Source organism: Podarcis filfolensis (genome assembly GCF_964270895.1).
Source record: "Podarcis filfolensis genome assembly, chromosome: 8".
Taxonomy (NCBI): Eukaryota; Metazoa; Chordata; class Lepidosauria; order Squamata; family Lacertidae; genus Podarcis; species Podarcis filfolensis.
The window spans coordinates 72026147-72052849 of NC_139611.1; the positions used below are offsets into that span (position 1 = coordinate 72026147).

At 45.2% G+C, this 26703-nt stretch overlaps 4 protein-coding genes across 6 annotated transcripts in view; 2 read left to right on the top strand and 2 right to left on the bottom strand.

The window, feature by feature from the left end:
- LOC310768100 (uncharacterized protein) overlaps positions 1–13952 on the top strand; it is a gene marked incomplete at its 5' end in the record, with an annotated part of 210707 nt that extends 196755 nt beyond the window's left edge. The window contains one exon of the mRNA XM_083625810.1: positions 13028–13952. The remainder of the gene's footprint in view (positions 1–13027) is intronic.
- The window catches only part of LOC310769052 (membrane-spanning 4-domains subfamily A member 4A-like), a 639318-nt gene that overhangs the window by 308086 nt on the left and 304529 nt on the right, over positions 1–26703 (bottom strand). The gene's annotated exons all lie outside the window — the stretch shown is intronic.
- On the bottom strand, positions 3281–11407 carry LOC310768930 (sulfotransferase 2B1-like). 3 transcript variants are annotated; one of them, XM_083627870.1, is made up of 7 exons: positions 10726–11407; positions 9685–9833; positions 7344–7552; positions 6499–6625; positions 5274–5368; positions 4273–4453; positions 3281–3483 (listed from the first exon to the last, which is right to left on the bottom strand). In XM_083627870.1, exons 2-7 carry the CDS (start codon positions 9815–9817, stop codon positions 3374–3376), a joined length of 855 nt encoding a protein of 284 aa, XP_083483996.1. In that variant the 5' UTR covers positions 9818–9833; positions 10726–11407; the 3' UTR covers positions 3281–3373. The 3 variants fall into 3 exon arrangements, with proteins under 3 accessions (XP_083483996.1, XP_083483997.1, XP_083483998.1); XM_083627871.1 differs by having other exon boundaries at positions 9685–9825; positions 10717–10890; XM_083627872.1 differs by lacking the exons at positions 9685–9833; positions 10726–11407 and adding an exon at positions 8883–9211.
- LOC310769104 (cytochrome c oxidase subunit 6B1-like) lies at positions 16098–17721 on the top strand. The gene is made up of 3 exons (XM_083628211.1): positions 16098–16234; positions 16792–16892; positions 17583–17721. The coding sequence occupies exons 1-3, from the start codon at positions 16129–16131 to the stop codon at positions 17634–17636; spliced, it is 261 nt and encodes an 86-aa protein (XP_083484337.1). The 5' UTR covers positions 16098–16128; the 3' UTR covers positions 17637–17721.

Here is a 26703-nt window from a genome sequence, read left to right on the forward strand (position 1 = left end):
CGGGGATCCTTAGAAACCACAGGCGTGGAAGCCTGTGGACTTGGTGACTCGGTGGGCACCTTTGCGCCCCCCCGACTCGCGAAGGAGCCTTTTTAAAGGCTGCGGAACGGGGGACGGGGAGCGGCGCGGTGCTGAGAGTCCTCTGCTTCCCCTGCTGAGTGAAGCCGCATGCCATGGACGGAGATCGCTGACTTCTTCCTTTAAATATCTGGACTAAAAGTAACAACCCGTGAGTAATACGGAAATTGGATTTAAAAGGGAATTTTTTTTTCGGATTTGGAACGAACGGGGTAGGCGCAAAGAGGAAGTCCGTCTCCCCGCCTTGTAAACATTTTAAAGCAAAGACTAGCTAACTAAGGTTGAGAGAACATTTTCTTTTTTATTGGATAAAAGTTATTAATTTCACGACTTGGCAGTTTAAGCTATTTGCTGGAGGATAAGAGTTGTTTTTAAGAGTTGAAGTGCAACCCCCCCGGGATCCGGGAGTGATCCACGAGAGAGCCTGTTTAAGAGACATAGAAGATTTTGACAGCTGTCAAACTAGCTGTCAAAGTTGGGAAAGAAAGAGAACATTGTTTCTGTTGTCTCTGCTGGATATATTTGTTACAATTTGGTTATAAATTGTTGGAAACAAGGAAGAATTGATACAAACTAATTTGACTTTTGGTTTTTTGAACTAAGTAACCAGAATCCCTCTAGAGGGGGTTCTGGGACACTACAATGGCTGCAAGTGGAAAAATACTGATGGAGCTAAACAGGACTTTCTTTCTCCTGGGAAAGTTACAAGAACAAAATGATGTTTTGGCTATAAGGGTCAAAACATTGAATGAAACCGTAAACAATCTTACTGAACTTGGAAGGGACTTGACTCAAGTCTTTGCAATTGAACAAAAGGCCCTTGCAGCGGAACAAAAAGTTTTGGTAGCCGAACAGGAAGAGAAACTTGAGAAACTTGAGAAAGTGGGAAAAGAAATATATGATGTGCTGGAGAGTAAGGAAGGAGGAGCAACAATGCCACAGATGAAGGAAAGCCAGAGGCCTGTCAAGAAGGATACAAAGGAAAATAAGAACTGGATGAGGAAAATTTGGTTTGAATTGGAGAATGAAGAATGGAGAGATCTCCCCAGGAGATCTGAAGACTCTTGGATTATAAATCTGATCAAGATGGAAGTTGGAGCTTTTGGGACATTTGGACTTAAAAGGATTAAGAAACAAGATTTGAGCTCCACTTTAAAATATGGAGATCTGGCTGGAAGAAAAACGGACATTACTGAGACAGAGCTTCTCCGAGTTTTGGTGTTTGATATAAAGGACTATCAAAAAAACCGGCAGAGAGGAATTGAGAGAGAACTACGAGCCTCGGACGTGAGATCTCCAGGCTGACTGCAGATAGACTGATACACATTGGTGGGGGATCAAAACCGGGAAAAGGGGGGTGGGGATTGGGAATCCAAAGGGTGTATAATTATATTTTGATCTTTTTTATTTTATTTTGTTAGGGGTATTAAAATGGGGAATTCGTGGAAGGGTATTGGGGTCGACCTTAGAAAAAGATTCTAAGAATGGGTACTGAGGTACAAATTGGTTATATAAAATGAGCTAAATATAACAATGAATTAAATATAATAAGGTTAAAAATTGGGGATAAGAACTTGTTGAACTAATAATTGGAAATGGAATACAAGAGAGGGAGGTGTGGGGAAGTCATGGAAATATGTTATTGAAAATAAGGTTGTAAACGGTGAATGGTTTTTTTAAATCTTTTTTGTTCTTTCTTTTCTTTCTTTTTTTCTGGATTTTTGGAAAATTTTAATAAACATTTTTGGGGAAAAAAAAAGAATGTGGCCTGAGCTGGCATCCGGGTGTGTTGCAGGTTCTAGTTCCTATGCTTGCTTCTCTGTCATGCTGTCTGTTGTTGATGGTAGTGTAGCCTTTCTAGGCCCTTTAAACCATGGGTAGGAAAAATGTTGCACCCGAGCTGGGACGAAAGGAGCCAAACGACACCAAGGGGTTAAATCCAGAGAAAGAGTTTTTATTCTGCCAACCTGGGTCGGAAGAGGAGCAAGTGTGATAAGTCACAAAAAAACAAGCACGAAGTTCACAGCCATTGCACATAGTTTTTATATCCCCTTCCAGTTCCCTCCCCCTTCTTCAAGAGTCCTGCCCATGAGTTCCTCTGAGCATGAATAGAAAGCTCCTGTCTTGGGACCATTTTTGGACCCTTCCCAGAAAGGGGGTGAGAGGGTTTCAGTGTGTTCCAGTTGTTTCATTCTTGTACTTTGGCATGGTTCCTGGACAGAAAGCAAGTTGCAATGTGGTTCTTTAGCAAGGCCAAAGGCTCTGAGAAAGGCCTGAGAAGACAATGGGCTCTGTTCTCTACCTTGTTGCAATCTTTTTTAGTTACAGCGTTTTCATTACAGAAGAGGACTGCTTAGCTAATGCTTTTTGTCTTAGAGGAAAATGCAGTTTTAAAATGCTTAAGGTGAGGCCTGGCTGGGGGGGAATTCACAGACAGTTTTTAGGGTTTTTTGGGGGGAACCCTAACTGTTCCCCTTCAGTAGTAAGCTGTTTCAGGCTGAGTTGTGAGCTTCTCTTTGTAAGATCAAAATAAATGCAGTTGTGTCACAGGGCTTCTTTGCAGAGTTGGAGCCTGTTCACAAGCCCCAAGGCACCCAGAGAAACCCATAAAGCATGCACCAAATTATTTCATCTCCTCTGGGCCAGATTGTATCTTAAGGCCCTCTTTAAGGCCAGAAATCAGAACAGCTTCTACCAGTAGTGACCAGTTAGAAGTGAGCAAAGGGTTCTAACTAGAAACCACTAGCAAGAAGACATGTTGACTCCAAGGAGAGGAGGAAGGCAAGAAATGGTGACGCCTCTTCCTTGATGCAAGAAGGAAAGGCAGGCAATAATGGAAGAATGAGAAGTACAGCTGCTGTAGCCTGAAGAATTGGGGGGGGGCATATGAGCCCTCCATCCCATTTGTGTGGGATGGAGGGCTCATAAACCTGTCTGGTAGAGTGAAAAGGAGTGACAAGTATTGAAGTAAACAACTTAAACAAATTAAAATTACTCCTGTGACTTTCTGTAGTTTGCCCGATCTTACTGGAACACCCATGAAAAACATCTTGTTCCCATGGTAACTCAAGCAAACACAGCTGAGCGGATGAACTACAGGGAGCCAAAAGGGACATTTTAATAAATTCCAGTAGGTGCTGAGAGCCCAGAAGCTTAAAAAAACCCACACCCTTAAAAGGAGTCACACAACAAAACCATATAATTTCTATTCAGAAATCTGTTTATTTAGCAGGACACACTTCAACCATGAGAGGCATGAGGATCAAAAATAGCAGGAGGAATAATCTGACATTCTTCAATCCCATGGAAATGTCATGCGCAGACCCTGCATGTTCTCATGATAAACACGGTCAAAGTGTTCATTCTGTGCCACGGTCAGGTGGTTCTTCCAGTCCCCACAGATACCTGGAACAACACAAGAGGGTGTGAAACCACTTGGTAACCACAAAAAAGATCCACTAAAATTACTTCAACTAAAATCAGGACCCCATTTCATCTTGCTCAGGACTTGTCCTTCCACTGGATGAAGCAAGGCAGCTGCCTCAGGTGGCTTTTTTTAGGAGTAGCAGAACCTCCTCCCTGGCTGTTCTTCCCAGGCCCTCCTTCAACTGGTACCCCAGGAGTAGTTATGCTTCCATGTTGATGGCCTAGACTTACTTAGCTGCATTTTCCTAAAGCTTCACAAGAATGGGCAAATCTGTCAATTTTGGTTTCTCTCCTTTTCTCCTTTCCCCCCAAAAGCTTAAATTCAGTTGTCCACATTATAAAATCCGTTTGTAATTTTTTTAAAAAAATCCTTCAAAAATCCCCCAGCATTTTAATGCAAATTTATCCTAATTACACATTTTTCATGCAAGAAACAGGTTGTTGTTGCTTTTGTTGCAAATATGTATGTTATTGTCAGTATATGTATTTATATGCCTACATTATGCTAGCAGTGACATTTTGTACCGATTACTTGTCTGGAATACAGCATTGAAAAATCTGGAGTAGTGTGAATTTCAAAGAATGGTTGTGTTTCAGTACAAGAAAGTGTCAGTTAAGGTGAACTGAGTCAAATCCCCCCCACCCTGACACCTCTTTTTTTCTCTCCTCCCCACCTCCCTCCCTCCCTCTCTCACACTCACATGCACACACAAAGGTTCTTCATAGCTTGCATAAGCCATGGCCTTGGTCTGTCATGTAGATTGTTACCTTTCCTCATGAGCTTTGCTTTTGTGTGATCAAAATAGGTATCTGGAAATTGAGTATTATTGGACATCTTGTTGTCCTTCATCTTGTGGAAGGAGGCATTTTCCACCACAGAGTCGATTTGCTGACTATTCAGCTCTTTACCAATAAAATGACAAATCCTCTTCACACTTCCTCGCAGGTCCTGCCGAAGGAAAAAGCAAATGAGTGAATCCTCACATTGACACTGCCACAGGGAGATCTATTCCACCTGGCCTTTGGTTTGGACTCAGTCTGACCATTATGTTTCCCTCCCCTTATGGTTTTGATGAGGCTGCATTTTAAATTGCATTTTAATCTGTATTTTAAATTGCTTTCCCCCCCCCCCCATTATGTTTTTACTGTGATTTTACTGTTGTTAACCAGGCTCTGGCCGGGGAGGGTGGGGTATAAATAAAATTTATTATTATTATTATTATTATTAGGAAGAAAACAAAGGCAATTGTGTCCGTTTGCGGGGAGCACTTGGCAAAAATCATGCAAATGTTTGTCAACGGGTACCTCAAAGTCAGCACAGGAGTCAGCACTGAATTAGAAGACATTGAATTAAATACAGAATAGCATATTGTAGGGGAAGAAGTGATCTCTCCAGATACTTGTCAGTTTTATCACTGCTCCACAGTTTAAATCCTGGTCTTTTTGTCAAAGAGGGGAGAGCCTTCTGGACCTGACTGCCCATTCTTACCACTTTAAATCTTTGTTTTATTAATGAAATGAAATTTAAAATTCCTTTACTTCTGCACTTATAACTAACCTGTCTCTCCCTGACGTGAAACGAGATAGGATGGCAACTTTATACTGAACTGTGAAATCAAGGTAACAAGAATGGCTGCAATCCTAACCCCACACTTGTACTTCTCTAAATCAGAGTCACCTTACCAATTGTACAATACTTTTTTAAGAACAAAAATAATGTCAAAATGATGACACAAAGTTGGAGACATAACCTGGGGGCATAAATATACCTGCTGTAGTTCTTCGTAGGTGATGAAGAAGAAGTTGGATCTGTCCTTCATCTCCATCCAGTTTTTCACATGCTCAAACCAGGAACCAAAAGACACTTGAAGAGCAAGGTGGAATGTAAAGAGTTTTGAAGGGGAAAGGAAAGACATAGAGGATGCACCAGTCAGGAACCTAGAAAAGACCTTTATTCTTCACCTGATCAATTCAAAATCCTTTATTAGGCATAGCACACCACACAATATCAAACAAACATCATATACAAACTGTATAAAATACGGGCTCAGCGAACACAATTTATCCCAGTCCTATTCTTAACTCCAAAAATAAATTGATGTACATAGATAATATAATACAACACAGCAACATCACCTACCATTAAGAACCACTAAGTCTCCTCATCATGGCCCACTCTTTCTCCATGGACAGCACTCAAAAATTCAGCCACCACAATAGTAACCTGATCATCGCTGTCCGCCAGCAGGTCCTGAACAGTTGGTTGTGTAAAAGTCTGTCTATTAAATTCTAGGGCCTCAAACAATTGTCCTCTGGCATAACTGCCAAAATCACAGGAAAAGAATATATGCTCCAGAGTATCAGGTTCCCGCCTTCCGCACTTGCAGAGACGCTCTGATTCTGGGATAGCTAAGTATCTTCCTCTCACTACCACCGAGGGAAACATGTTAAATCTGGCCAGCATAAACAGCCTACACGATTCATGTTTCTTCAGATTTGTCATGTATCCCTTTTGGAAATCTCTACACAAAGGGAGATTTAAGTGGATAGGAGAGCAGGTGCTGTGCTTTGCAACCTCAAGCATGGCGAGAACACTTTTTTCTGTAAGAGTCTTCCTGATAATTTCCCATGTATCTTTGGGATCAGAAATTTCTTCACCTGATCAACAAGAACAGTAGCAGGGAACTTCCAACGCCACCCATATACAACAAGTCCAAATATCAGTTAGTGGCTGAGCTGTTTCATGATTCTATTTACACTGGAAAGATATGTAATATTGTCTACAACACTGGAGTTGGGGATTCACAATATCCTCTCCCTACATTTTGCAGCTATTCCAATTCCCCTTTTAATGACATTCGTTACTTTTTTTGGAAAATGAGGTGAGTACTGCGAGGTGAGTACTGCAAGAGGAAAGAGCAGGAAAGAGCCTTGATAACATAGTAAACAGTGAGGTAGAACAAATGAGAGAAGCTGATTTCCCCCTTTCCCTACCACTACCACTCAGGAACTCCTCCATGTACTCTTCCAAAGTTCCAGGGTCCTCCACTGCTTTTAAGCCCTTGTTGAAATGATAGGATGAGATCATCACATCTTTGGGATTACGCATGGTATAGATAACCTGGAAGAGAGGGAGGGGACATATTTAGGGAAGGCAAGAGAAGCAGCCCTAACTAGAGACAGATTGAGGCAGCTTAGGTGGGTCTCATGAAAATGAAGCAAAGTCTTTGTAGTTTAATTTACTGTTATTGTTTGTTTATATTAATTAAATTTGTATGCCACCCTATACTCACAGGACAGGTGCTTGTAAGATTTGGTGCTTGATGCTTGTGGTTTTCTGATAAACCTCTTGCAGCATATCATCTTACTCCAGCATGGATTTGGGCAGGAGTTTTCTCACCACCTTTTTGGGTTAGATACTTGCCTTTCCTTACCTCTAAGTAACCTGTCCAAAATTTATGTGAATCCTACAGGATTAATAATTTCACAATAACCCCCCCACCTTTTCACCAGACACAACTCAGTTGGAGACTAACCACCTTTCCCCAAAATTTTGAAAAATGTGGATGACTTCTCAAACAAGATTTTTCCAGGAACGGTGGGAGTTACTTAGGTGGAGGTTAAATGTAAAGTGAGAGGCAAAGTGGAATTTTCACCACAACCACAACATCTGGGGTGGGGATATATAAGCCTTCTCTAACTAGCTGTGATCATGACAGAAGTTGCCCACGGTGATATGGTCGTAGGTGAAGTGTTTGAAAGACTGAACATGTCATGTTGCTTAACAGATTGCCCAGGAGCCAAAAGCAGGGTTGACATGTCAATTTCTACTCTCTTACCTTGGCCTTGGAGTTCAGGAAGGACTTGGGGAAAATGTGGAAAGGCAGGTGAGATGCCAGGAGCCTGGGTGCAGGATATTTCAAGGCAAGCTGTAGGCCCGGAATAGTGTCAATCCAAGCTATCCGTTCCCACACTAGTAAACTCTGAACCCAGGAGGGGTCCCCATCACGCCAGATTAAGCCCAGGATCTCCTGCATCCAATGGGTACCTAGAAGAAAGTCAGGTAGTCTTCCCAACCACTCTTGATTCTGCAATAAACACATTTATTTTATCTTGTTCCCTCTCCCCTTTCATGTCATTTTGGACTCACAGCTGTCCATGGAGGTACAGGTCAATTCTGTGTCCAGGGCAGCTGTTTACCAGCTCCATCTGGTACGCAGGCTGAGACCCTCCCTGCCTGTGGACTGTCTCACCAGAGTGGTGCATGCTCTGGTTATCTCTCCCTTGGACTGCTGCAATGCGCTCTATGTGGGGCTACCTTTGAAGGTGACCCGGAAACTACAACTAATCCAGAATGCTGCAGCTAGACTGGTGACTGGGAGCAGCTGCCGAGACCATATAACACCAGTCTTAAAAGACCTACATTCGCTCCCAGTAAGTTCCCGAGCACAATTCAAAGTGTTGGTGCTGACCTTTAAAGCCCTAAATGGTCTCGATCCAGTATTCCTGAAGGAGAGTCTCCAACCCATCGTTCTACCCGGACAATGAGGTCCAGCGCTGAGGGCCTTCTGGTGGTTCTCTCACTGCGAGAAGCCAAGTTACAGGGAACCAGGCAGAGGGCCTTCTTGGTAGTGGCACCCGCCCTGTGGAACGCCCTCCCACCAGATGTCAACGAGAACAACAACTACCAGACTTTTAGAAAACATCTGAAGGCAGCCCTGTTTAGGGAAGCTTTTAATCTTTGGTGGATTCCTGTATTTTAGTATTTTGTTGGAAGCCGCCCAGAGTGGCTGGGGAAGCCTAGCCAGGGATATAAATATTACACAAGCAGGAATCCAAAAATTCATGACATGGTGAATCAAATTGGACCATTTTGATGATGGTATAGCAGATAAGGATGTCAGCAGTGTGACTAATCTATAACAGACATATCACTTAGCTTTCTATATAAAGAAACAACATTCAGAGATGAATATCCTGAAATACAATTGCTTTTGACATGAGCAAATCATTCGAGAAAACAGAAGTAATAAAAATGCTTGTTGCAGCTAGAGCCCTGCAATTCCCTTCCCACCAAGCCCACCATGCAGCTGAGCCCCTCGTGCCACACCACAGCTCCTCTTGAAGTCCTCCTCTTGCTGGTTTGACAGCAGCATTGGTTTGCCCTCTGACCAAGCCTGTCACGTTAACTGTGCTAGGTTGGAAGCCAAGCAAATGATCAACTCACTCCTGTAGAAGGAAGACCCCTGGAATCTCCCTGTTAAACTACAGCTGATAAGCTTTATTCCAGTGATCCAGCTATTCCAGTACTGAGGACCCTGACAGGCAACAGATATTCCACAAGAGGGTTGTACTGAGCCTAAGATTCCTTAACTGACCTTCCGTTTGAGGGCAAATGCCACCTGATTCTGCATTTTGTGATAAGAACTTGGTCTGCTTAGTCAGGAATCCAGACAGCTTTGTACCTCAGTGGATGGGGTGGGGGGCAGAGGGATGTGGGGAGAGAAAATGGGAGATAAAGGGATTGATTAAAGTTGGCTGTGAAAAAAGAAGTCCAGGGCATTATGGCGAATAGGGGACAGTGCAAACTAAACTGTAGTCCATTACCAGATTACTGGCCAGTTTTGGTTGGGTTATCTGATGGTTTCTGGAATTCTCACAAAAATTTGGGATGAGTTGGGACTCCCTCCCCCCCAAGCATCTTTCTCTTAAGCAAGCGTGTATATTCCTGATGATTTTATAGGTCAGCTACAGTATACTTTGTTGAGGTACCCCCGAGTAAGCAGGTTTGTCATGGTGGTGTTAACAGAATTTCCATTTCCAGGGCCTGTCTACCTAGAAATACAACATATATCGCGCAGGCTATCTGCTTGGGAGTCTGGTGTTTTGAATCACAAGTTTAAGATGCATTTGTGTGTGGTGTTGCTGCTGGAATGGAATGATACAAACAGCCTGTAGTCATAACAGGGCCATGATAATTGGTTTTAAATGAAACTATTTTATTTCTAAATTATCAAAAAAAAGTGTGCCTTAACATACAAAGACTGTAGGAGATGTAAAGCATAAAAAGGGATGCAGGGAGAGATTAGCTATTTTATTGTTTAACATTTCTAAAATACAACATCATCTTTGAAACACCATTTACTCCAGCATTTAAAATTACCTAAGTGCACCACTAACCTGACTTGGGGTAAGTGACACTCACTATATCATCATCCAACATTTGGAATTGATTTTCAACATAGCGGAGCGTTTCCTCTGAGTAGTAGTCCACTACAGGCAAACTGATTCCCTTGTATGTGAAAGAAGTCATTGATAACACTGAAAAACTGTAAAGATAATACTATTTTTATTATTTATTGAATCTGTAAATCCCCCTTCATCCAAAGATCACAGTGCGGTTCCCAACACAAAAATAAAATCTGAGAATACAAAATGCGCAATAAAGCAAAAACAAAAACAAAGCAATAACCCTCTCCCACAAACACATCATTATTATTCATTAAGATATATCTATCAAGATGTATGAGAGAGTGAGTTTTGATGCCATATCCTTAGGGACCTTCAAGTAGTCACTGTTTTGGGGCCGAACTGTGGACATAGCTGTGTCATCAACCACAATGATTCAGATCTCTGGGACACATGGAAACAAACCCTAACAAATTCAGTCATTTGTAGACCTAATAGTGGGTTTTCAAATCCCATGAAATCAACAGGGCAAATTCCTCACACTATTTGCTTGCATAATTTGCTCAAATCATTTACTTCCATTCAAAAATAAGCCACGATCACATCAGTAGCTTTGGGACTTCTGTGCATAAACAGAGCAAAACTTGATTCAGACAATAAGGAGTGGGGTGTAGCAAAACAGCCACAACTGCCCAAAGCAGAACACTCTTCCCTCCACACAAGTAAATGCATGTGGAATTAACTTCCGCACCATGCTCATGGGATCAAGAATTTAAATGCCTATTTCCCCAAAGCCCCAAACGCAGCAAAAATCTGCATTAACTTATGGTCCTGTTACATTCCAAGAGCCTGAGAATTTGCATCAGGACCCCTAGAGAATAAGTGTAAAAAATGAGGGCTTTTATGAACTAAAGAGGTATACATTTGGCTCTATGGGACTTGGAGGTTCTGAGTAACCATAAACCTTTGAAACAACCCCCCTCCTTTTATAGCCCCCAACCCAACTTAGAATTCAGCTTGTACCATACTTACAACCACTGGCTGCTTCTGATCTTTCCTTCTTCTGATGTCTTCCTTTCCCTTGCTCTGCCAGCAGTATGCCATGCGAGATGAACTTGCTGCTCAGGGTACTGTTCGATACACAGTTCCTGATTCACAACTTTTCATTCTGCTCTGTGAAACATTCCCAGATAAGCTTTCATCTTAGCAAAGCAAACATAAGGGGGGGAACCTAGGCCTTTGGCCAATTGAACATTATATGGCCTTTTAAATGTGTTTGTGGGAGGGGGGGTATTGGTTTGTTTCTGCTTTATGATGTGTTCTGTGTTCTCTTTTTTTATTTCTGTGCTGTGAAACACACACACCCCAGTGATATTCGGATGAAGGGCAATATATAAATAGAATGAAGAATAAAATATAAAGTTGTTACTGGACCAGTGTTGAAGTGTAACTGAGGTGTTAGAAGTGTAACTGTGTTTGACTGTTTTGGATTATGTGTGTTTAACGTCTTTGTTAACTTGTGTTATTTTCCAACTGGGAAGCTATTATTCTGTTGCTTGTTTGTACATGGTGGGGGGTAGACAGGTGTCTTGTTCTTGGAGAGAGATAGTGTTGTAAAGTTGGGGGGTTCCAGGCCAGCTTCTTGGTAATGGCCCTAAATACAGGTTCATAGAATCATATAGTTGGAAGAGACCACAAGGAAACACCATCAGAGCACTCCTGACATATGGTTGTCAAGCCTCTGCTTAAAGACCTCCAAAGAAGGAGACTCCACCACACTCCTTGGCAGCAAATTCCACTGTCGAACAGCTCTTACTGTCAGGAAGTTTTTCCTAAAGATTAGGTGGAATCTTCTTTCTTGTAGTTTGGATCCATTGCTCCGTGTCCACTTCTCTGGAGCAGCAGAAAACAACCTTTCTCCCTCCTCTATGTGACATCCTTTTATATATTTGAACATGGCTATCATATCACCCCTTAACCTCCTCTTCTCCAGGCTAAACATGCCCAGCTCCCTTAGCCGTTCCTCATAAGGCATCGTTTCCAGGCCTTTGACCATTTTGGTTGCCCTCCTCTGGACCCGTTCCAGTTTGTCAGTGTCCTTCTTGAACTGTGGTGCCCAGAACTGGACACAGTACTCCAGGTGAGGTCTGACCAGAGCAGAATACAGTGGCACTATTACTTCCCTTGATCTAGATGCTATACTCCTATTGATGCAGCCCAGAATTGCATTGGCTTTTTAAGCTGCCGCGTCACACTGTTGGCTCATGTCAAGTTTGTGGTCAACCAAGACTCCTAGATCCTTTTCACATGTACTGCTCTCAAGCCAGGTGTCACCCATCTTGTATTTGTGCCTCTCATTTTTTTTGCCCAAGTGCAATACTTTACATTTCTCCCTGTTAAAATTCATCTTGTTTGTTTTGGCCCAGTTCTCTAATCTGTCAAGGTCGTTTTGAAGTGTGATCCTGTCCTCTGGGGTGTTAGCCACCCCTCCCAGTTTGGTGTCATCTGCAAATTTGATCAGGATGCCCTTGAGTCCATCATCCAAGTCGTTGATAAAGATGTTGAATAAGACCGGGCCCAAGACAGAGCCCTGTGGCACCCCACTAGTCACTCTTCTCCAGGATGAAGAGGAACCATTGATGAGCACCCTTTGGTTTCGGTCAGTCAGCCAGTTACAAATCCACTGAGTGGTAGCATAGTCAAGACCGCATTTTACCAGCTTCTTTACAAGAATATCATGGGGCACCTTGTCAAATGCCTTGCTCTGATAAGCTCCTCCCACAGCTAATCACCTGCCTCAACAGAAACCCTGCCCCCTCTGACCTTTGCACAGGGAGAGCAGCTAATCAGCCACAAAGAAACACACACACAAGAAAACCCTTTTTGCTCCTTCTTCAGCTGCTGCCCTGCAAGCTGCCCTGCAATGCATATGGTGCAATATGCACAATGATACTCATTTGTACCTGTTGGATTACTGAGGGAGACAAAGTAAGATCAATTACTGCCTCAGTATCATCTATCTGTGGGTGCTCCTTTTCTCAATAGATCGTTACACACTTGCGAAATCTATTAGAAAGTTCAAACACTTCATTGGTCTGATGCATCCATTAAGCAGAATACTCATTTTCTATACTTTTGCAAGCCAAGAAAAAAAAATAAGCACTGCTATGCCATCCTGCAAAAAAGGTTTCTAAAATAGTTCACGGCGCTGGCATAAATGAATCTGCCATAACGCAATTCGTTGCAAAACATAGCAAGTCACAAAATGTTCCAGCCAGCTTTCAGACAACTGGAACAGAAGGCATTGGAACTGGAAATTTCCAAACAATTGGAGGTACCGTATTTTTCGCTCTATAACACGCACCTGACCATAACACGCACATCGTTTTTAGAGGAGGAAAACAAGGGAAAAAACATTCTGAATGAAACAGTGGATGTATCATTTTTGTGCTTCATGCTGTGGCCACAGACATGTGATCTGATGGTGAATTTGGGGTGACCCAATGCAAAAATCCTGAGAATTCCTGTGGATCCATGCTTTGTAACCACGTTTTTGCACCATTGCAGCCCCAGGCAACAGTGGGTGCGTGATTTTTCTGGTGCAGGCTGTAGCCATGGACATGCTATGTGATCTGATGGTGAATTTGGGGTGACCCAATGCAAAGATCCTGAGGATCCATGTGGATCTATGCTTTGTAACCACATTTTAAATGGGGAGCGAAGGAAAAACAAAGAAGGGACATGAGGTGGTGTGCAGAGAAGCAGCTGGCTAAGAATGCAGGAGAGGGATTTAACGGGAGGGAGAAAAGAAAGGCAAACGTTTCCCCCCACCCCAGCCATTTCTCTCTCTCTCTCTCTCTCTCTCTCTCTCTCTCTCTCTCTCTCTCTCCCTCCCACCCTCTCTCTCTCTCTCTCTCCCTCTCCCCCAGCAGCACCGGAGCACAGAGAGGAAATAGAAGGAACACAGTCTGCTTTCCTCTCTGCTTGCCTGGAGGGGAGGGGCTTTCCCTGCTCTTTGTTCCGTTTCAGCAAACACAGCAAGGAAACAGAGGAGGGTGGGCAGTAAGACCCTGAGGCAGAATGCAGGAAAGCAGCCACTTCCTCTTTTCAGATTTCCCTTCTCCGTGAAGCGCGATTTGATTTTTGCCTGATTTTTCGGCTCCAGGGACCACACATTCGCTCAATAACACGCACAGACATTTCCCCTTCCTTTTTAGGAGAAAAAATCTGCGTGTTATAGAGGGAAAAATACGGTAACTTTAGGGCCACCTAGCCACAGTTTGAACTACAGTGGTACCTGAGGTCAAGTACTTCATTGGTTCCAGAAGTCTGTTCTTAACCTGAAGCGTTCTTAACCTGAAACAGACTTTCCCATTGAAAGTAATGGAAAGTGGTTTGATCCGTTCCAGACGATGAAAAACACCCCCTAAAACAGCAATTTAACTGTCTAACGAGACCATTGATCCATAAAATGAAGGCAATAATCAATGTATTGTACTATAAAATAAATAAGACAGTATTTTAGATGAAAAAAAATTAACATTTTCTTTTTTCTTATGTACACTGATGATAGTCAGTTTGGATGGGGGCTTTTATCCATTTCTGCAGTCACACAATCAACCAGTACCTGAACTGTGTTCCACACAGTCACAAAAACAAGTCACAAAAATGAAGTCACAAGTCAGTCCCATAAAATGAAGAACAAGTCACAGTCAAAAAACCGGGAAAAGCCAAACAAACAAAACACCAAAAAAAGCAAAAACAAAACCTCCAAATCTTACTTCTGTGTTGCATGGGTGCTCGGGACTCAACAGCTGGCAGACTCATCAGGAAGCCTCTGATTAGCAGCCAGGGACACAATTAACAAACAAAACACACCAAAACAGGAACCAGATGGTGAAAAGCGACCCCTAAAACAGTACTTTTACATGAATTTTACTATCTAACGAGGCCATTGATCCATAAAATGAAATCAATAAAACAGTACAAAATGAAAATGTGTTTTTTTTCTTACCTGTGCTGATGTTTGGATGGGGACTCAGGGTCCTCTTCCACAATCACAATCGGCTTGGCTCCCAGCATTCGCAGAGCCTCCGCAGGCCCCGCGGATGTTGGGGCTTGGCTCCAGGCAGCGGCAAGGCCTCCTAGAGCTCGGAAAACTTACTTCCGGGTTACAATCGTTGGTAACCCGAAAAAAGGTAACTTGAAGCGTTCGTAACCCGAGGTACCACTGTATCAGCAATAGCAATAAAACCCACCAAACAATACCCCAAACCAAGAGTCTGTTCAGCAACCTCAGCTTGTGTAGCTGGAGTCACCCAGGACCCCACCCTCCCAGGCCAGGTGGAAAAAAGCTAGTCTTCCAGGACTCGCAGCAGTGCAGGTGCGAAGAAATTTTGCCCCTTCAGATGTTGCTGAACCACAACTCCCATCAGCCCCAGCAAGCATCACCATTTGCCAGGGATGTAGTTCAACATCTGGAGGGCCAGAGGTTCCCTTATACCTGCTCTGCATACTACTTCTCTCCTTCCAGCATGTCCACAGCAATGTTGGGACTTGAAGCAATATCTTTCTGGCCTCTTATCAGGCAGATATTGGGTGATGGGGTTTTAATGTTGTAGATTTGTTAGGGGATGGTGTACAGAGATTGTTAAGTTGTGGGTGAACATATCAGACGACACAGCGATTCTTCAAACAGCTCTTGTTTATTCACAGGCCAGAACAGAACTGAACTGAAGGGTTCAACCAGCCTGCTTATATAGAGCTCCACTACCATGCAACTGTAGCAACTTTCTGTAACTATCCAGTCACTGAACATCACTTTCAATCCCTTATTTGCATATGTGGACCTGAGTGAAAACTATCTACAGTATCCCCCTGCTGGCCCAGGGTGAGAACTTCAGTACATAACAGAGATAATACTGTGTTAATGTATTTCTTTGCTGCATGGATTGATAGGTATACATGTGTGTATGCGTGCTTGGTGGGCTGGGGTTAGAAAGCTAACAGTGCAAGTAGATAAATAGGTACCACTGTGGTGGGAAGGTAAATGGCGTTTCTGTGCACTCTGGTTTCCGTCACGGTGTTCCGTTGCACCAGAAGCGGTTTAGTCATGCTGGCCACATGACCTGGAAAGCTGTCTGTGGACAAACACTGGCTCCCTTGGCCTGAAAGCGAGATGAGCTCCCCAACCCCATAGTCACCTTTGACTGGACTTACCTGTCCAGGGGTCCTTTACCTTTACCTTTTAAGCAGTGTTCTGCTCCCATGATCTAACTGTGCTGCCATTCATTTGTTGGAATGCTCCTTGAAGATATAAATACCTTTGGGACACATAATCCCTTAACATGGGATATGGCTTCTGAGCGTTACTGCTGTGAATCTTCTGGGTCTTTTCACATTGCTGATTTTATATATTCTTTCAGAGAAGAGAACATGTCTGAAACCATAAATGAAAAGCTGGAAAATTACCGAATGGCTCCGTTTGACAGCCGGTTCCCCAATCAAAACCAAACACGGAACTGCTGGCAGAATTATCTTGGTGAGTATAATTTATTTGTGTGAATTTTTTGCATCCTTGGGTGAGTAATGAGAAACTATCATCTGACATCTGAGTTGCCAGAGAAGTATAAAAAATGTAGTTGTCCTATTGTACCATGTCTGAACTTCCAAACTGTTGACTTTCACTACTGCAGGCAAGGTCCATAGTGTATTGTGCAAGTCTTCCTAAAAGTTTCAGGCTGCAGCACTTCTAGATCTGTGCATAAAATGAGACAGTAAGTGGAAACAATAGGAAAACACAACAGGTCAGATCATAATATTATCACTATAATATCCTTATTATGAGAATGTGCAAGTGTTTTGTATTCTTTTTTGTAAGTTGATCTGGATACTTTCTATAGAAAAGGAGGAAAGAAGGATTAAATAACAATAAAATAAGCAGAGATAGGCTAAACTAATGTCTGATGCCACCTTGTGCAGAATACTTCAACAGAGTCTTGCAAACAGTTTGGTGTTTAAAAAGCTGTCCCCTGGGCTCTGTACTAGAGGAGCTGCAGTGGTTGTCTTCATAAGTCTGAAACATTTCTCTCTCCACAGATTTCCACCGCTGTGAGAAAGCCATGAATGCCAAGGGAGGAGACCCTTATGTCTGCCAGTGGTACAAAAGAGTGTACACGTCCCTTTGCCCTGTTTCTTGGGTATGTGAACTGAGCAGGGCTAAGGAATGTGTATGTGAAAGAGAAATAGGTGTCAGGGTAAAGGATGGGCTTGATGGTGGTGTTTGGCACATTTCAGTGCTCTGTTATTTGACTGGAGGGGAGGTTCTGTGGACCATGGGCTGTGTTGGGTGAAGCCTCAGAGATGCAATAGACAGGTGCTTATTGTATGTCAGAAAACTTCAATCTGCTCAAAATGATAACCACTAAAACCCATTATTTTGCATAAAATTAATAATGTGAGCCTGATGTGTTCCCATATTTTTAGCTGCATGTAGCAAAAGAACAAGGAGGATATGTATTGATAAGTGATGGGTAATAAAAGAACATAACTGGAACTACTATTTTCATTGTTTTGCCTTGGGGACCTTTTCATGGACAAATTGCAAGGTCAAAATTTTCTTAAATATGAGGATAAGCTAGATAGCTATGCAGGAAACATAAATATCACCTTGTGAACACTGCAACATTTTGCAGGCGACTCCCACACAAAACCCACAAAAGAAGACTATTATAATCTATAGTTATGAGGATTAGAAATGTGATTTAATTTTCTACAAAGAAAGCTGCAGAATTCCATGTGCAGGAGGAGATCTGTAGTCTTAGTCACTTTGCCTCTGTACTAGCCCAGAAGATATGACTAATCAAAGAAGCCTATTGGTTTTTTTGCAGGTCACTAGCTGGGATGAACACATAGAAGAGGGGACTTTTCCTGGCAAGATCTGATTGTCTTGCCCCTGCCAGTTGCTCCCTTTCTCATGACACTGCTGTGCTGCTGAGGTCCCCCCACCAAAATGCGATGACTGAGGTAGGTGATTAGCTGTGGGAGGAGCTTATCAGAGCTTGCAGGGCAGCAGCTGAAGAAGGAGCAAAAAGGGTTTTCTTGTGTGTGTGTTTCTTGTGGCTGATTAGCTGCTCTCCCTGTGCAAAGGTCAGAGGGGGCAGGGTTTCTGTTGAGGCAGGTGATTAGCTGTGGGAGGAGCTTATCAGAGCTTGCAGGGCAGCGGCGCGTGCCTAGTGGCGCGCGCAGTTTGATCCATCTTTTAGATTTAGGGGAGCTAGTCTCAAACGTTTGTTGGGGGAGACATAGGTTTTTTGGGGGGGATTTATTTGTCCTGTCTTCACGCTTTTTATGATGGAGGACCGCTGTAGTCACCCCCAACGACACGTTCTCAAGATGGAGGGTGAGGGAACAGCTGCAGTCGCCTGCGGTTCCTGCGCAATGTTTGCCATCTTGCCAAAGGTTGCAGGCAGCTTTACCTGCAGCAATTGCATGTTGATTGCCCTCTTAGAAGACAAAGTCCAGCAACTGGAGGAACGTGTAGCTACGCTCCAAAGAATTAGAGAGCTGGAGATCTTCTTGGAAGCAACAGAGCACACCGTCTCCACCAAGGAGGAGACAGGGGACTCCCCTGAGAAGGAGGCTAGTTCACCAACACAGGAGCCAGATATATGGAGAAACGTGACTCAAAGAAGTAGGAGGCCCAGGGTTCGCTCTGATTGTTTAGAAATACACAATCGCTTTAAGGTCCTCTCCCCTAGCATGGAAGACGAAGAGCAGACTCCATTTGAGGATCTCTCCCTCATTACAGTCGATCAGGTATATGAAGACGAGCAGCAAAGTCAGTCCTCAGGGAATGTGCAGGCGACCTTGGAACGGACAGCTCACGGAAGAACCCCGACCAAACCTAAGAGGAGGCATGTAGTGGTGATAGGGGAATCCCTACTGAGGGGAACAGAAGCAGTGTTCTGTGGGCCTGACAAGATGTCTTGGGAAGTGTACTGTCTCCCCGGGGCTAAGATCCAAGATGTAACTGAACGACTGCAAGGAGTCATAAAACCCACTGACAAATACCCCTTCCTCTTGGTTCATGTGGGAACCAATGACACTGCAAGCAATAGCCTCCAGAAGATCAAAAGAGACTACGAGGCTCTGGGCAGGAAATTGAAGCAATTAAATGCACAAATTGTCATCTCATCTGTCCTCCCAGTTGAACGACGTGGCCCAGGGAGAGAGGGAAAAATAGTGGAAGTGAACAGCTGGCTTCACAAATGGTGTAAACGGGAACGGTTTGGATTCTTAGATCACAGACTGCAGTTTCTTGAAGATGGACTTCTAGCAAGCGATGGGCTGCACCTCACAACGGTTGGGAGGAATGTTTTTGCCAAAAATCTCAGAAACCCCATCAGGAGGGCTTTAAACTGACTAAAGTATTGAGGGGCTAGGAGCTGGGGGCACTGTCATACAGTGGTTCCGCTCCTTCCTCCTGGGCCGTGTTCAGAAAGTGGTGGTGGGGGGTGAGTGTTCAGACCCCTGGGCTCTCACATGTGGGGTGCCTCAGGGTTCTGTCCTCTCCCCCATGCTTTTCAACATTTACATGGAGCCACTGGGAGAGATCATCAGGAGGTTTGGGCTGGGTGTTCATCAGTATGCGGATGATACCCAGCTCTACCTCTCTTTTAAATCAGAACCAGTGACGGTGGTGAAGGTCCTGTGTGAGTGTCTGGAGGCGGTTGGAGGATGGATGGTGGCTAACAGATTGAGGTTGAATCCTGACAAGACAGAAGTGCTGTTTTTGGGGGACAGGAGGCGGGCAGGTGTGGAGGATTCCCTGGTCCTGAATGGGGTAACTGTGCCCCTGAAGGACCAGGTGCGCAGCCTGGGAGTCATTTTGGACTCACAGCTGTCCATGGAGGCACAGGTCAAATCTGTATCCAGGGCAGCTGTTTACCAGCTCCATCTGGTACGTAGGCTGAGACCCTATCTGCCTGCAGACTATCTCGCCAGAGTGGTGCATGCTCTGGTTATCTCCTGCTTGGACTACTGCAATGTGCTCTACGTGGGGCTACCTTTGAAGGTGACCCGGAAACTACAACTAATCCAGAATGCAGCAGCTAGACTGGTGATTGGGAGCGGCCGCCGAGACCATATAACACCGGTCTTGAAAGACCTACATTGGCTCCCAGTATGTTTCCGAGCACAATTCAAAGTGTTGGTGCTGACCTTTAAAGCCCTAAACGGCCTCGGTCCAGTATATCTGAAGGAGCGTCTCCTCCCCCATCGTTCTGCCCAGACACTGAGGTCCAGCTCCGAGGGCCTTCTGGTGGTTCCCTGACTGCGAGAGGCCAAGTTACAGGGAACCAGGCAGAGGGCCTTCCTGGTAGTGGCGCCCGCCCTGTGGAACACCCTCCCATCAGATGTCAAAGCGATAAACAACTACCTGACATTCAGAAGACATCTGAAGGCAGCCCTGTTCAGGGAAGTTTTTAATATGTGACATTTTAGTGTATTTTTCATCTTTGTTGGAAGCCGCCCAGAGTGGCTGGGGAAACCCAGCCAGATGGGCGGGGTACAAATAAATTATTATTATTATTATTATTATTATTATTATTAGGGGGAGGGAGATAGTGCTCCTGAAGGTAGGAGTCTATCAATTGATGAAGATGATCATCCAAATGTCATAGACCAAATGGAGCAAACAGCACGCAGACCTAGTGGTAGGAGGAAAAAATCCTTAAATAAGAGACATGGGGGAATGATTAATGGACTTCAATGTCTGTACACTAATGCGCAAAGCGTGGGAAATAAACAAGATGAGCTTGAGCTCTTGGTACAGCAAACTAAATATGACATAATAGGCATCACTGAAACCTGGTGGGATAAGTCCCACGATTGGAATGTAATAATGGAGGGATACAATCTATTTCAGAGAAACAGACCAGACAAGAAAGGAGGAGGAGTGGCGTTATATGTCAGGGATGTGTATACCTATGAAGAGATCCAAGATTTAGAACCTCAAAGCCAAAGTGAGAGCATTTGGGTCAAAATTAAGGGACAGAAGAATAACAGTGACCTCATTGTGGGAGTTTACTATAGATCCCCAAGCCAAACGGAGGACATGGATGATGCCTTCCTGGAACAGATGGCCAAGCATGCAAAAGGAAGGGAGATAGTAGTAATGGGGGACTTCAATTACCCGGATATTTGTTGGATGTCAAACTCAGCCAAGAGCATAAGGTCAAACAGATTCCTCACTGGCCTTGCAGACTACTTCATTGTCCAGAAAGTGGGAGAAGCAACAAGAGGAACAGCCATTTTAGATCTGGTCCTAACCAATGTTGATGACCTGGGTAGTGGGGTAGAAGTGGAAGGATCATTAGGCGCGAGTGATCATGCTCTTCTGAAGTTTACTATACAGCGGAAAGGAGCAGCCAAGCATACTAGGACTCAATTTCTTGACTTTAAGAAAGCCGACTTCATAAAACTTAGGGAAGTGCTGGGTGAGATCCCATGGACAGTAATACTAAAAGGAAAGGGAGTTTATGATGGCTGGGAGTTTGTTAAGAGGGAGATAGTAAAAGCACAACTTCAGGCAATACTAATGAGACGGAAACATGGAAGGTGCCTAAAGAAGCCAGGGTGGCTATCTAAAGAACTTTTAACTGAGTTATGATTAAAAAAGGATGTGTACAAAAAATGGAAAAGGGGGGAAACCACCAAAGAGGAATTCAAACAAATAGCCAGCACGTGTAGACACAAAGTCAGAAAAGCTAAAGCATAGAATGAACTCAGGCTTGCTAGAGAGGTTAAAAGCAACAAAAAAGGCTTTTATGGGTATGTTCGTAGCAAAAGGAAGAACAAAGAAACAGTGGGGTCACTCAGAGGAGAAGATGGTGAAATGCAAACAGGGGACACAGAAAGGGCTGAACTCCTCAATGCCTTCTTTGCCTCAGTCTTCTCCGATAAAGAAAACAATGCCCGACCTGAAGAATTTGGAGCAAATGATTCAGCAGAGGAAACACAGCCCAGAATAACTAAGGAGATAGTACAAGAATACTTGGCTAGCTTAGATGTATTCAAGTCTCCAGGGCCAGATGAACTGCATCCAAGAATATTAAAAGAACTGGAAGATGTGATCTCAGAACCACTGGCAGTCATCTTTGAGAATTCCTGGAGAACAGGCGAAGTCCCGGCAAATGTTGTCCCTATTTTCAAAAAGGGGAAAAGAGAGGACCCAAATAATTACCGCCCAGTCAGTCTGACATCAATACCAGGGAAGATTCTGGAGCAGATCATTAAGCAAACAGTCTGTGAGCACCTAGAAAGGAATGCTGTGATCACCAATAGTCAGCATGGATTTCTGAAAAATAAGTCATGTCAGACTAACCTGATCTCGTTTGTTGACAGAATTACAAGCCTGGTAGATGAAGGGAACGCAGTGGATGTAGCCTACCTTGATCTCAGCAAGGCATTTGACAAGGTGCCCCATGATATTCTTGTAAAGAACCTGGTAAAATGCGGTCTTGACTATGCTACTACTCAGTGGATTTGTAACTGGCTGACTGACCGAACCCAAAGGGTGCTCATCAATGGTTCCTCTTCATCCTGAAGAAGAGTGACTAGTGGGGTGCCACAGGGTTCTGTCTTGGGCCCGGTCTTATTCAACATCTTTATCAACGACTTGGATGATGGACTCAAGGGCATCCTGATCAAATTTGCAGATGACACCAAACTGGGAGGGGTGGCTAACACCCCAGAGGACAGGATCACACTTCAAAACGACCTTGACAGATTAGAGAACTGGGCCAAAACAAACAAGATGAATTTTAACAGGGAGAAATGTAAAGTATTGCACTTGGGCAAAAAAAATGAGAGGCACAAATACAAGATGGGTGACACCTGGCTTGAGAGCAGTACATGTGAAAAGGATCTAGGAGTCTTGGTTGACCACAAACTTGACATGAGCCAACAGTGTGACGCAGCAGCTAAAGAAGCCAATGCAATTCTGGGCTGCATCAATAGGAGTATAGCATCTAGATCAAGGGAAGTAATAGTGCCACTTTATTCTGCTCTGGTCAGACCTCACCTGGAGTACTGTGTCCAGTTCTGGGCACCACAGTTCAAGAAGGACACTGACAAACTGGAACGGGTCCAGAGGAGGGCAACCAAAATGGTCAAAGGCCTGGAAATGATGCCTTATGAGGAACGGCTAAGGGAGCTGGGCATGTTTATGTGGAGTTTGGAACTGACAGGGTCAGTACTCCGGTGTGTCCTGTGTCTGAGAAGAAAAGGAGGGGGAGCAGAAGGAGGGGCTTGTCGCAGAGAAGTGACGCACAAAGTCTTTCTGTTTCCTCTCTCAGCTTCACTTCTCGGTGAGCAGCAGAAGCTGCGTGTGTGCTCTTGGAGCACGGAGAATGTCTGAAGTTTCGGACGGTTTTATTGCCTTGTAAATAAACGCTTCTAGAGATAAGAACTGAACTGTCTTTGGACTTGATTTATCCCTCATCTCACACGGACGGGACCGCTGCAGCTCTGCTCCCTGCCGCGTCAACTTCCAGCAGAGCCACGCAGGGAAGTGTGACTGGACGCAGGGGTTTGATTTATGCAATAGGTTATGGACGTGTTGCGTTTCCTGACAAGTGTGAGAAGGGAGGAAATTACCAGCGTCGGTTTGCTGTAAATCTCCTGCCAGGAAAGGGCAGTGGGAGATGCCGGAGAGCGGAGCCAAGAGCCAGAAGGAACGGCTGCTTCGGAGGTCCGGCTTGCTGGCAAACTTGTGAGTACGCTGAAGCCTCGGGGGGGAGGAAGAATGGCTGCTGCACAGGCACAGCAGAGCCAAGAGAGCTACCCCGGTGAGAGGCTGAATGGGGCCAACTGGGAGGCCTGGTCAAGAGGAGCAAGGGGGTGGTTTGTGGCCACAGGGCTCTGGAGTCCAGTCCAGAAGGAGCCGGCCCCACCCAAGCAGGCTACTGCTCTGCTGAGTGAGAGAGAGCAGAGAGAGCTTTGCCTGCTGAAAGCAAGTGTGGACGCTTTGCTGTTGCCCCACCTGGAGGGCGTTAAATCGGCTGAGGCCGCTTGGCAGGTGCTGAGGAGCCTGTGCGAAGGCTCAGCAGGAGCCAAGGGCCGGGAGAAAGCCGAGGGCCAAGGGAGCAAGCTCCAGGCCGGAGTGGGAGCCACATCAGAGGGGGCTGTTCCAGGAAGCTGTTTCTCTGCTTCGACTCCTTTGTGTGCTGGAGAGCAGCTGAGAGCTGTGGAAGAGAGCGCAGGCTGCACCCCAAAAGGCTGTGGGGGGGCAGGCCAGGCAGGCCATTCCAAGAGCTCTGAGAAAGCGAAAGGCTTCGAAAGTTGTTTGTGCTTTGAGGCAACGTCCAACAGCGCTGGGAAGCATCCGCTAGAGGCCCAGGCTGCCAAGGACACTGGCCGGCGTGGAATGTCAACAAAGCAGGTTCCCAGGGCAGGTTCCCAGCAACGACGTGGGAAAGCTGCAGGCGGGGAGGAAAACAAAGACAAAGCGTCTTATCACCTCACAGCTGCGCTAGCGTCTCTGAGAAAAGACAAGAGCCTTAGCCCGGGAGAGGCTGTCGCCATGGCAACCGATGGGAGTGCTAGCAACGCCTTGGCATCTGTGGAAAACACCCAGAGACACTCTTTATCTCTCGTCATCGATTCAGGCGCCTCGCATTGTTTAGTGACATCGTCTGGGCATTTGAGGAACTGCAAGACAGTTAAAACTGGACGTTATGTTACTTTGGCTGATGGGTCTCAAAGACCATTGACTGAAACTGGTCTTCTTTATTGCTCTTTCATAGACCATTGGATAGAAGCTTTTGTGGTACCAGAGCTTGCCCACTCTCTTTTAAGTGTGCCGGCCCTTATGGCTGCTGGGTTTGATGTTTTGTTTTCTAACAATGTGTGTTCCTTTTTCAGGAATGGGAAGAAGATCCACAGTGTCCAGAGAAGAGGCACGCTCTTTCTGATCGAGATGCCCATTGAAGATGGGGCTGGTGGGAAAATGGGGCTGGTGGAAAATGGGGCTAGTGGAGAGTCCATTGAAGATGCCCAAGGGCAGTGTGCCAATGTCCCACCACACCATGATTGCTTACACCTATGGCATCGCAGGTTTGGACATGCAGGGTGGTCATATGTGAAGAAGGCCACTGACAACACCATTGGGTGCAGGTTCAAGGCATGTGACAAATACCTAGATTGTCAAGCCTGTAAGCAATCAAAGGTTGTAACATGCTCATATCCCAGGTCTGAGAGGAAAACCAGTAAACCCTTTGAACTTGTTCATGCAGATTTGTCGGGACCCATGCCGACACCTTCGTTAGCTGGTTCTAAGTGGGCTCTGGTTCTGGTTGATGATTTTACAAAACATGCCTGGCTATTTGCACTGCAACAGAAGTCAGAGGCAGCTGCACTGATCAGGGATTGGATCACAGCGGTAGAACTACGGTTCTCTACCAAAGTAGTGTCCTTTCAGTCCGATCGTGGGGGGGAGTTTACAGGTTCTGCGCTGCAATCGTTCTTCAGGCAGAAGGGTATCAGTCATCGACTGACGGCCCCCCACTCTCCGCAACAAAATGGGGTTGCAGAGAGGAAGTTTCGCACGCTGCAGGAGTCAGCGAATGCTATGCTGGCAGACTCAGGTCTGCCACAGCGCTTTTGGGCCGAAAGTTTCCGAACGGCTTGTTTCCTGCAGAATAGAGTGTTCAATTCCAGTGTAGGGGACACACCGTACTTTCTGCTTCATCGGAAAAAGCCGAAGGTCCATTTTCTGCGCACTTTTGGATCTACAGCTTGGGTTCTGATTCCAAAGGCCATGCGCAGAAAAGGGGAGCCAAGATCCAGGAAAATGATCTTTGTGGGCTATGAGCCGGGTTCAAAAGCGTGGCGCTTCGCATACCCTACTGGCAACCAGTCCAGGCTGCTTATTAGCGGCAGTGCTGAGTTTTGCGAGCAGAGTGGGTGGAAGCGGCTTCACGGAAATCCGGATATTCTGGTAGACTCAGATGAGGAAGAGGAGGGTGAGGCTGAACCTGTTGCTGATGAGCACAGTCCACAGCCACAGAGTCCAGAGCAGGGATCTCCAAGGGAGATGCTCCGTGTCTCTCCAAAAGGGAGTCCCAGGACCCCTCCACAGGTCTCTGTCAAGTCTGAGCCAAGGAGTGAACCATCCTCTCCTGCAGGACCAGCTGTTCGCCCTAAACGGCGCAGCAGGTCAGAGGGGGATGATTCTGACATAGAGGATAGGAGGGTTGATCCAGGTGAATCAGGCGCAGTTCCAGAATTCACGCTGAGGAGGTCAGCAAGATCAACCAAAGGGAAGCCACCTGAAAGGTATGAAGCCACAAGTGTCTGGGTTGGTGTGGCTAGGTGTGAACCTGAATCCTTTGAGGATGTTCAGAAGTTGCCTCGGGAAGAAGCCAGCAAATGGCATGAGGCGATGCAGAAGGAGATGAACTCAATGGAGTCTCTTGGAGTGTTCTCACTCACACAGCTGCCGGCTAACCAGCAAGCTGTTGGCTGCAGATGGGTTTACCGTCTTAAACCCACAGAAGCAGGAGAGCCACAGTACAAAGCGAGATTAGTGGTGCGTGGATTTACGCAGAGACGCGGAGTCCACTTCACAGAGGTCTATTCGCCAACCTCAAGGGCGGAGACTTTGAGAATGCTGTTGGCAATAGCAGCACAGAGAGGTTGGAAGGTGAACCATTTTGATGTAGATGTCGCCTACCTGAACTCAGATCTCCAGGAGGAGTTGTACATGCGTCCTCCTCCAGGGTTCGAAGTCAGTGAGCCAGGCGTTGTGTGGCGGTTGCACAAATCCATCTATGGGTTACGCCAATCTGCCAGGAATTGGAATATGTGCCTACATGAAGCTTTAGAAAAGCTAGGTTTTAAGAGATCTCTTGCAGACAGTTGTCTTTACATTAGAGATTCAGGCTTGCAACAGCAAGTGGCACAGGTGTTTGTTGATGACATCTTGTTGATGGCAAGGACAAGTGAACA